General features: G+C 31.9%; 1 protein-coding gene across 2 annotated transcripts in view; it reads left to right on the top strand.

Annotated features, from left to right (window-relative positions):
• Positions 1-12,340, top strand: part of LOC149421057 (ATP-binding cassette sub-family G member 1) — a 138,338-nt gene that overhangs the window by 122,578 nt on the left and 3,420 nt on the right. For both annotated transcript variants that reach the window (XM_089635769.1, XM_089635771.1), the window contains exons 6-11: positions 8,563-8,801; positions 9,533-9,655; positions 10,218-10,405; positions 10,520-10,688; positions 11,072-11,172; positions 11,679-11,834. In XM_089635769.1, coding sequence (XP_089491895.1) covers positions 8,563-8,801; positions 9,533-9,655; positions 10,218-10,405; positions 10,520-10,688; positions 11,072-11,172; positions 11,679-11,834 — 976 coding nt within the window. The remainder of the gene's footprint in view (positions 1-8,562; positions 8,802-9,532; positions 9,656-10,217; positions 10,406-10,519; positions 10,689-11,071; positions 11,173-11,678; positions 11,835-12,340) is intronic.

The following is a 12,340-nucleotide window of genomic DNA, read 5'->3' as shown; positions in this document are numbered from 1 at the left end:
GTGCAAATAATATTGTTGTATTTTCCAGGAATGTAATCTACTAGTACTATTCTATTTTTTCTTACGCAATACTCAGGGGGGGTTGATCCTGGGGGGGGGTAAGGGAAAAATGGGGGAGGGGGGTTAAAAAATATATTGGAAAGATTTTTGAGACCTACTTGCCACTACTTATTATTTACATCGCATTGAAAAAATATAATATAATGTTGTATTTAGCAGCATATTATTTTTCCTACACAATACTGAGGCTGATGGGGGGTGGGGGGTTAGAACCCCCCCCACCACCTTATATACGCTCTTGCTTACACTGCTCGGGCTTTAGGAGGTCTACAGATTTTTCTTTTTAATTTTAAAATAAGACAGATAACCATAGAATAATGGAGTGTTTATTACCTCTTTAGCGGTCATAACTATTTATTTATCTTCGAATTACACTAATGCTTCTAAACCCACGTGTTTGCTTTCCACCGCATGGCAAAAAAAAATACCTGAATATATTAATGTATGTTTTATTAGTATTCAGTAAATAAATTATTGAGTAGGTTTACTCTTTCGCAATTATTCTGCATAATCAAGGAATTTATCTTACAATAAGTAAGATACTAGCAGCTTTATTTATCGATTTTAAATATTCTTACTAAAGCTTGTTTTTAAGTGTACGTATACATTTGCGAACCGAAACTCGAACAGTAACATGAATTACGGGAAAGGAACGAATCAACTGCAAGCGGTGTTTCGCGCCATTTGCAGTTGCTTCGTGTCTTTCCCACAAGTTGAGTTTTGGCTCGCGGATGTATACATAGCATTATAACATCTTAATACTGAAATAATTATAAGGAAAGAAAAGCCTATTTCAATATCCGAAACGAACCAGCAACCGCCCTACTCGAAGTTAAAGCAATACGTACATATTCTGAAATAACCTTGAACTTCTGAAGTAGACATGTTCTTCTTGCGTTGGTCAATGAGATTATGAAATTGCCTCGTCGCGTCGACCGCCAATCACAAATTAATGTATCTGACCCAAATTTTTAAATAATGATAAATGATAAAATTTCCTAACTAACTTAAAAAACTGTTAGGTCCTCAGTATTAATTCGGACAGGTCAAAGAGTTAATGCAGGCTTGTTAAAAAAAATAGGCTATGTATCATAAAGAATCCGATTTTAGGCCAAGATTCGTTCTTTTTTTTCTTTTTTATTTATTTATTTGTTTGTTACAAAAATATTACAGCATAGATTTTGACTGTCCAACTAGGAAGGTCTCCCGTTCTAGGACAGTCATTCTACTCGCAGTATTTATTAAATATCTGACCATGCATTGGGCTTCAAATAACTTTCTCTATTTTCTCTACCTTTGATTTATTTCTATACTCGTACATAATACAGTTTACAGGTAATAGTGCAAAATAATACAAAAAATCCTAATTTTAAACTTGGTAGCAGAGTCTAAAATAATCAGTAAATGTACGTAAATGGTAATTGGCATTGATGTAGTTTTAAGTAGTCAATGGTAACTGGTAATGTTTTGTGAACACCTTACTAGGAGAACCTGTGCTGAAGTGTTCGCATGTTTTAGATAAAGTGTTATTATATATCAGGATATTAGCAGTATATCGTAATAGTAAATAAACTCAGTTACAATATGTTTGTGTTTTGTTTTCTAACCATTAAAAACTATTGTTATCAGTCATCACTGTATCATGCAATAAATCATGTAAAATTTATGTCAGGTTAAAGCCCATCGGGACGTTTATAATATAATAATTACAAATTAACCCTTTCACGCCCGCATTATTGTTTCTACATATATAAAATATGTAATGCTTGATAATACCTCAAAAAATTATTTAAAAAATTTTGGTGTTTAATTTTTTTTTAATTATTATTCCACGTTAATTTGGCTTAACATTGGATTTCAGAGGGTATTTTTTAAATAGTAAGGTAAGATAAACACAACACAAAAGTAATAAAAATATAATTTAACTAAAATTCATTCAGAAATAAAAAAATAATCTTTGATAAAAATCTTTCAAAATTCGCCATACTAATCGAAAATATGTCCGTCACTACCAGTGTTAATTTGAATGAACATTGAAATTCATTTACGATATTCTGACAAATGACTGTGAACAGTGAATTGAACTGATGTTATTATTATAGAACACATCTTTATGTGTTAAAATATTTGTAATTCGAGTTCAATGACAGCAGAAATTCGATGAAACCCACAATCAGCAGATGTCAAAATATGTATCGTTTTTGTGGGGGGAATAGGGATTTAACCGAGCGGAAAAAATAGACGCCACAGAAAAGATACAAGGTGTAAGAAAACAAAAACATGGCTTTTCTAAATCGCTACCGTTACAGTAAAAAAATCACTAAGTTCGTGTTAATTTGAATTAACACTGGGGGTGAAAGGGTTAACAGTGTGGTCAAACGTTACATTTCACTGCCATTTAAACTGGTATATTACGAGTAAGTGCAAATCTCTGGCTGGACATCTGCCAATAATTTGTTCATGTTTATTCCAACAAAAAACTTGAATAAATGCATACATGTTTAATTTCCTGATTTTGCATTGTGTTTAATTTTGTGACGTAATCTGGCAGTAAGGAAACTCACTTTTGCGCAAATCGCAAAAATTCTGAAAATCGGATAGTTTCCCAAAACTATGAAAATACCGTTAAAAACATGTGGAAGATTACAGTTATTTTTCTGATTCTGATCATTGTATTAAAATGTGTAATTTTAATATTTTCATTCACAATTATTGATTTTAAAAACGATCCAAAACAGCACATTCCGAAACGGTTCCAACTGGCTACAACGTCATTAAATAAAAACTAACAAGTCATTTTGGCGGTAAATTGAAAATGACACATTTTAAATCGTTATAGAAAATGTATTCGTCAACATGATAAAATGAAAATACCTTCGCTATCATAATTTTTTTCAATAATAAAAAATCAGGGAAATTACCCTATTTCTTAAAAGTTTTTGTGGGCGTTTTTTTTTTATACTTATTTTAGCTTTTTCAACACTTGTAACAAATCCTAAAACGTAACCCTTTCGTAATAAAATTCGGTGTGTTTTATAAAATTCTACTCTTTAACCGAAAATATATTTTTTAAATATTAAACTTAAAACTATTCAGCTGTGTTGATAAAGCTATATTGTACAAATTGCAATTATTACGATTTAATTGGCAACGTCTAGAAGAAATACAAAATTCGAAGAATGCCGAATCATTATTCCTAATCACATAAAACAGCTAAAACGGCGGCGTGGTTTTTAACTACTAATTTTCGTATTTGTTTACGTAAAAGGTTTGAACACTTCAACTCGCTGTTTGTCTACCGGGTTGAATGATATTTAAACTATAATTCTGTTTTTTTCGCCATTTTATCTAAAATAATATACAAATTACATCGCTTACTAATTAAGTGCTTGCCACTTGTTTTTTTATTTGCACTGTGACCATAAATAAACCAATCAACTGTGACTTATGTAAGAATGTTCTAGGATATTCCCTTATCGTATTTAATTAACTATCAAATGTCAAATTTTAATGTCACATGATTTCCGTAATATGCTTAAATTCGAGGTACTTACTTAGATATTTATTTTGATTTGATTTGATATGATTAATTGATATCACATTCACTGATGTCAGAATAAATTACTTTTTTATCACTTTCTACGGTTTGAAAATGTTGCATGTTTCGGAAGAAATCGATTTGAGTGAAAACAATTTATTCTATGAATGTTTGATTACTATTGTAAAAATACAAATAATATATTATTCTAGCTTATCGCCCCGGCTTTGCCCGGGTTTTATGCAGAATTTTTCGAAATCAGATGTAGATAGTATTTTTCGTCTTTTCATTTCATTTTCATTTTCGCCGAGTTGCATCAAAATACTGCTTTAAGGGGTAGGCAAATGGGTTGGAGTGGTTTTTAGAATTCTTATGTAGACAGTGATCTTCCTCTTGTTTTGAAGTTCAAGTGTGCAATTTTTCATCAACTTCGGAATAAAACTGTAGATTTGTATACAAATCATATCCACGCCGCCGGCCCGCCACAAATAGACAATCAACTTTATATAATAGATAATTGATTTCTAAGACGACCTCCGCCTCTGTGGCAAAGCGGTAAGCTATTTCGCTTTAGACAGATAGGTCGAGGGTCAAAACCCCAGCAAAAGGCAAAAAGATGTGGCTTTTTCGCGTAGCTACAAAATTTAATAATTTAATGTATACATTATACTGGCGCCCTTGAGGTGCTTTTTCACGAAAACGGTGCTATACAAATTATTCATTTATTATTTTTTTAATATTACCTAACATACCGCGATCTAAAATTAATCATATGTGCGAAATTGCGATTTATTTTATTCACCAACTTTGTTGTATAAAAATACCGTGTCTGCATTTTATCTAATTTCTCTGTCATTTTTGGATACGTTTCTTTTCAATTACAGTACTTAGTGTTTTACATTTTCTTTTTTTAATTATTTTTATTTATTTCTTTAAATGTAATATTTTTTTGTTCCATATAATGTGGCATACTGAAAATTGCACTATCCTCGCAGTCCTGCTGGATTAAAAACTTAAATAAATAACATACAAATTTAATATTTTTTTTAATTTAAGTAAACAGTATTTTTTTACAAAAAAAAACTTATACTGATTTCAGAAAAATAAAAATTTGTAGGTATATTGCAGTTGTTATAACATTGACAAATAATCTTCAAACACGGTTTTCAAAGCATTAGAAATGCAGTTACGTTTCTTTTGCATTACATTGGTGATATTTATTTGCATCTCATTCCAGACTCCAGAGTGTGAAGTGACACACAAAATAACCTTCGTTAGAGACTCCAATTCAGAATTAATTAAAACTTTGGTTGAAATGAATTTAGCTATGATTAGTGACCATGAATTCTAAACAGCCGAGCTTACTTTACTAATTTCTGCTTCCCCTCCCACCTTCGTTCACCCTTACAATTTTCCTTAATCATGAGGCCATAGTTCCACTGGCTGCAGGCAGTTATACATCTTGTACGAGTACCATAAAAATATGTATAACTCCCATAAAGCGTGCTCCTTACGTACTCTTTAATCAAACACATATTATTTTTCAACAAAACAATTAAAAATATTTAGATAACGCTATTAGTGTTTTTAATGGAAAATTAAAATGATTAGCTGACCTCTGTAGGGCAAATCGTGGGAAAAAAAAATAAGGATTTGTATGAAGATGTTCTGTTGACGGCAATTTTTTTACAATCATAGTTTTTATCAAGGTCTTTATATAATACTTATTATGTTTACTTTTTCAACTATTTTTTTATAATATTACTAGTGCCAAAGATGATTGATATGAAAAGTTCTCTTAAATGACTTCCTATTTTAACTTTTAAATATATTTTTTATAATGTACTAGTATCAAAGATATAGATACCAAATATTACAGCGCCCTTAAGGCGAAGCCTAATGCTAAATCACTATTTTCGATTAATCTTTATAACAAATCGGTTTACATTATGAATAACAAAAAATATGCTTTAGATAAATTGAAGCTTTTGCTAGCGTTTTCCTTGAGTAGAATACAAATATTTTTATTCATTACTCAATAACAATTATTAATGTAAACTACTTAAAAAGATATTTTTATTCAATAGAAATGTATGAACGCATAAAAGAAACAACTTTAAAAAACACAATATTATAGCTGAGATTATCTGTGACAGTTTCCCTTTATTAACTTCTTTGCTTTCTTATAAAATTGTTCACAAAATAAATAAAAATAAACTTTTTTGCTTGAAATCAAGCGTTGCTAGACTCCGTTTGTCAAGCGATTTTAATGCCTATTACCTATATTCGTGACGGCATACCAAGAATATACACATTTTTGGCTTGTAGTTTCCTCTTAGTCAAATATTATTATTGGTAATTATTAAAAATGTATGAAATATTAGGGTGATTTCAATTTAATTCCCTTTTTTTTATCCCGCGGGATTTCTATATCATATCCCGCAATCCTGTGGGATTTGAAAATACGGTAATTATTCGGAATCGCTGGACAAGGATTATATGAAATATTTTTTAATAAAACCTTCTGAGTTACCTTAATTACTATAAAAGGAATCTGACTGTATTAGGGATATTTTTAATTTTAGCATTTTAATTTTTAATTACGTAAATCGAAAATTCACTCTCGTTGTAAGGGATGACAGCTGGAATGGTTTCTGTTGATAAAATTTTCTTTTGTTAGTATTCCAGATACGAGTGGCTATATTTTTTACCATGTGCAAATACTAGGTAGGTACTATTTTAGCCAAACTCGAAAAAGAAAATAAAGATATTTAGGTAGGTATGTTTTATAAAATAGAAAAATTAAAAAAGGTGAGGTTATTATAGGTTAGGTTGGATTATTATAGGTTAGGTTCGATTATTATAGGTTAGGTAGGATTATTATTAGGATATAGGTTAGGTTGGATTATTATAGGTTAGGTTGGATTATTGTAGGTTAGGTTCGATTATTATAGGTTAGGTTGGATTATTATTAGGATATAGGTTAGGTTAGGTTAGGTTGGATTATTATTAGGATATAGGTTAGGTTGGATTATTATAGGTTAGGTAGGATTATTATTAGGATATAGGTTAGGTTAGGTTAGGTTGGATTATTATAGGTTAGGTTGGATTATTGTAGGTTAGGTTCGATTATTATAGGTTAGGTTCGATTATTATTAGGATACAGGTTAGGTTAGGTAAGGTTGGATTATTATAGGTTAGGTTAGGTTGGATTATTATCGGTTAAGTTAGGTGTGTTGATTTAGGTTAGGATATAGGTTAGGTTAGGTTAGGTTGGATTATTATGGGTTAGGTTAGGTTAGTTTAGGTTTGATTATTATAGGTTGGGTTACTATAGTTTAGGTTAAATAAAACAATAATTATAATAATACCTAAATATAAATAATTGAAATTATTTCTTATTTAATTTATTAAGTAACATAAAAATATTTTATTTTTCGCTTTGGCCAAAACAGTACCTAACTAAAATTTGCATTCTGAAATGATTCAAATTCTAGCTACTCATATCGAATACCAATCAGAGAAAATGTCATCAACAGAAATCATTCCAGCTGTCATCCCATACAACTAAAGTGAATTTTCGATTCACTTAATTAAAAATTAAAATGCTAAAATTAAAAATATCCCAAATGCAGTCAGTTTCCTTTTATAGTAATTAAGGTATATCAGAAGGTTTTAGTTAAAAATATTTCATATAATCCTTGTCCAGCGATTCCGAATATTTACCGAAAATACTAGTCTTATATAAATTGGAGTAAACAGTTTTTTTTCAAATCGGTTTACATCACACTTCTAGGGATAATTTTTTCAGTGGTCATGTGATAATAATGAACATTCTGAATACATAACAACTGCTGAATTTGTCATACAAGGAATAATGACAGGATGTCACATTGTCAGACTTCCTTTGTTATAGAATAGATAATGGAAAAAAAAACTATTCTAATAAATACTATAGGTACCTACACATGGCAAAAAATAATATCTTTGAATCTGGGAAAAACAATATGGCTTATTGCAATATGATCACATTATAATGAAATAATATCGTACAACTACGCTTTAATTTATTATAAAAATAGTTAGATACACAACAATAAAGACAACAATTGCAAGTATCTGTCAGTTATATTTTTTTATTAATATCACAATATTTAAAAGATAAAAAAATAATTCTAACATCTTAATTATAAAACAAAGGCAAATAGGTATCTTACCTACTTATCTACAGTTCCTCAAACAGCTCTTTATAACCATCAAAAATGTTAATTTCTGTTTTGCGTGTGTCCTGCGTAACTCTGGTTCAATAAACTCTAGAACTCGGATTTGCCTTGAATAAGTGTCATTTTCAAAATTTACACAGATTGTGTGAAGAATTTAGATATGCGATAAAGTACCTACCTTTACATTGATATGATGGTCGATAATATAATATTTTTGAAGAAGAATTGTTTTAATAATTTGGAAACTAATTTCTCAAGAATTCAGTCTATTCTGTGATTTTTCACCGGTCTACGCTAAATTAAAATAATATGCTTTCTCGGTTGACTTAGTTCTCATTATATCAAAAATGGAAGGGTTTCTGCCCAGCATTTTTTCAAATGATTGTTTTAAAACAAATCATTCAAATTATTTAATCAACTGCTTTGTAATATTGCATTGCCAAAGAGAAACTATTTCAATGACATTTCTTTCTAAAAATTTCTTCTGGCAGGTAGGTACCTAAAAGGTATATTTTTTTAAATGCGATTAAGAAAATCCAAATAAACTCAATGATTTAACATTTGAAAAAAATAATCTTTACTGAACTAAATTACCACTATCTTGAACTTGAAACGGAACAAATTTACAGACGAAACATAAAACCGTCAAGTTAAAACAGGACTTTGCTACTCTCAACTTTTTTACTGCTTTTTTAAATCATTTTTCTCTATAAATCATAAATTTTACTCCTTGTATTCCAGTGGCCTAGACAGTCTCTCCTGCTCCCAATGCGTGTCCCTCCTCAAACGTCTCTCCCAGGAAGGCAGAACCATAGTCTGCACCATTCACCAGCCGTCTGCCCTCCTGTTTGACATGTTCGACACCCTCTACGCCCTGGCTGAGGGACGATGCATTTACAGGGGACCCGCGAGACAGCTCGTGGGCTTTTTGGGGTCGCAAGGATTAAATTGCCCGCCGTTCCATAACCCTGCAGATTTCCGTAAGTAAATTTATGAAGTAATAATTATTAATAAAATATCAAATTAATGTTATATGTATTCTCATCCTCTTAGTATTTCATTTTCTAATCACAAATGTCTTTAACCTCAAATTAATTCTCAAAACAAACATAACCATAGTTTTTCCCGCCCAAACTCTTCTTGTGTATAATTTGAACTGAATTGCAAATCCTGTTCATGCAGTCTGGAATAAAAATATTATAACTATGTTAATTTAAATGCACTACCTAATGTAATTTATTTATACTTGTAAAATCTTGAAAAGCGTAAATAAATAAATAAATTTATCTGTCGGAACGAATTCTTCACTCTGGTTTGTTACACTTTTGAAAATGGAACAACTCCTAAGATAATGAAAAACCAATTTAAAGACAATATTATGAATCTTTGTGGTTGATGTGCACCTATCTTTTTTGTTAGTATGTACTTGACAATTTATTATTAGCACTACACTATAATATTAATACCTCCAACTTCTAATATTTCCCATACATTCTGATGGCAACATGCTACACTTGCGCATCCCAGCGGCCAGAGTTGTTGATATTGCCAATATTTCACTGGATTTGAGACATATTATTAATAAGGGTATTTGGCACTACTGACATTGAAATTCATTATTTTTGTGTGCAGTGTTTTAGTTTCATGAAAACCTTTGACAATAGGGAATAAAAGTGAACTAAAAAAGTACATAATATTTTAATCTTTTCAGTTATTGAAGTTGCTATAGGCGAACACAACGTAGATCTCGAAAAACTAGCAAATGCAGCCACAAAGGCTGACGAAGAAAGCAAATCCCTAATATCTAGAAACTACGTAATTCAAGCCAGGAATGGTAAGTTAAATATTGAATAAATATCAAGTTGGTGTATTGTAAAGCTTTGTACACAGTTATATTTATGCTCGTCAGTTTGACTCGATCGAACATGTTGACTTGGAACCATGCTCGTCGTTGAGTCCCCACACTTGAGCAGCTCGACAGAAGATGTCATAAATATATTACCAAAGATGCTCAGTCAAATGGCGAATTTCTGTCGAACATCGAGTAAGAATTGCGGCCCTTGAATCTTTTTCGCATCGAGGGGTTCACTCGATAACGAACAAAAAGCATGGAGTGAGTAGGTCCACACGTTAAAACATTTTCGAATGAGTGTAAAAACATCAAGCATGGACGAGCGTGGGTACATAGCTTTACATGCAACATTATTTATATTTTTACGTTAGTGCTCTTCGGTGGTCAAGAAGTAAATACAACACTGTTCTACCCTCAATTTATTACCATTAAATGAGAGTGTACTCTCCATTTGTCTATGGTCTCTCAAATTTTCTATGGTGAACTTTCTTTCTTTATATGAGAGTTCAGAGATTCATTATTTTTGTGTTATTCAATATTTTAGGAATCTGTGGCAACTCAACGGATTCCGAAGATAATCTGAACCTGTCTCTTGAAATGATAGCCAGCGTGGAAGATAGCGGTTCATTTGACTCCGAAGCCATTTTAGAAAATATTCACCCTCCGGCAAATCAATTGCGGCAAACATGGCTGCTACTAAAGAGGAACTTCTTGTCAACCAGACGAAACTATGTAACTATACATTTATTTACTTTTATAATTCAATTAAAACTATCCTTTAACTCTTTTTCCCTCCCCTCCAACAATATTTCTTACTAATAAACAGTGTAATGTATTTATTTTCAGAGCTTGATGATGTGGAGACTCTTGGCTCACATTCTCATAGCATTTCTTTTTGGATACTTATACAAAGGTGTCGGGAATGACGCGGAGAAAGTTCTGGCAAACTATGTCTATCTGTATGGAACTTTGTTGCTCGTATCTTACACAGGAAAAATGTCCGTCACATTGCAATGTAAGTATTGAATTCAAATATCGAAATAACATTTAGGACGGGTTCTTTTGGAGAATTTGAACGATTCATCAAATTTCAATGTTCATTTTTGGGTTTTGTGAAAGTCCTATTCAAGTTCTGTTATTATATCATTACATATAGGCTGGTTGCTTTACAGAACTGAAATTATAACAGAAATAAAAAAAATCTTTTACAGAACTAGAAAATAACTTTGAAATCTGATGAATTGTTCAAATTCTCCGAAACAAACCGTCCTTAGTTTTAAATTGTGAAGTGGTTCTTCATAAATGGTAATTTTACCAAAAAATGGAAAATTTTTTACAGAAAACGTCTGATAAATCATTATAATTGATTGATTGTTTAATTCATATATGTTTTTTCAGTCCCACTCGAGATGGAAAAATTAAAAAGAGAGCACTTTAACAAATGGTACAGCTTAGGTCCTTATATTATTTCTACGCTGGCTTTAGAAATTCCATTTCAGGTGAGTAAATATTTCCCGTAAATCATTATTTTTTAAATTCATCTCAGTATGCACAAATGGGTTGAGCAAAATCACTCATAATCCCTCTACGCCGTAAGCCCATTGTCTCTTGGTGCCACGAACTTGCTCTCCCAGGTATGTGGGCCTTATTCCTAACAAGGCGAGTTATCGGCACCATTTCCACTCCCAACTCGTGTTCAGAGGTGGTTCCATGTTTCCTGCATTTGTGCATTGCACTGCTTGTCTTCAGTCTTCACATAACAACGTACGCTCCAGTCGTAATTCTCGCCAGGTCATTATTTGAGCCATCTTCTAGTACAAGACTACCGCGCAAGAGCAAGCGGGCCGTGCATACCCCGATATGCATAGAACCATATTTTACCATACTACTGAAAGAGCATCGGCTGGTATCGAGACAGCTCGACCTAGCCGAAGCAGTGACAATTGCATTTCAATGTGAAGTTTATTGTGACGCTTCAGTATTTAAAATGCTTATTTATTTGCAGATAATTTGCTGTGTAACCTACATAACGATAAGTTATGTGATGACCGGCAACATGTTGGTGTGGTACCGGCTGAATTATTTCTTGTTGATTGCTATCACCACGAGCCTTTGTGCTCAGGCTTGGGGATATTTCGTTGGAGCCACTACACCAATAAAGGTGAGTGAATTACAAATGCATACCTAATTATCTAGTAATAGTATCACTACTTTGAAAAAAATGTTACAATTTAAAAATGTAGGCAGTGGCGGCTAGCTCTAAGGAGCGTTGGAGCTACGCACTCCCAAAATATTGATCAATCTAAAAATAATAATTATCAACCGATAATAATATCACCGAAGATCGAAGTAAATAACAGTAATAAGAGTAATACTATACTATATAAGAATACCATTAGAATTAAGTTAAATTCAACCGGCTCAAATTTTCGTTCTTTATGTCACGTGTCATTCATTAGTCATGTGGTGCGAGTGAATTCCATATAGCTTAAAAATTGCCATTCGCTAGTGTCCTTCACCGCTTATACCTGACCTGACATACGGATAGACTGGCAATATTTTGGCAATGAGTACATGCCTCCACTGAATTTATGTACGTTGTCATTAATCCATGATTGACTTAGAGCAGCACAAAATGCAGCGGCGATTCTTCATAGGGGGATGACG

This window comes from Hesperophylax consimilis, chromosome 9 (assembly GCF_061612785.1).
Source record: "Hesperophylax consimilis isolate HC1 chromosome 9, BYU_Hcon_1.0, whole genome shotgun sequence".
Lineage (NCBI taxonomy): Eukaryota > Metazoa > Arthropoda > Insecta > Trichoptera > Limnephilidae > Hesperophylax > Hesperophylax consimilis.
The sequence above is the reverse complement of the archived record's forward strand: the minus strand, read 5'-3'. Positions and strand labels throughout refer to the sequence as shown.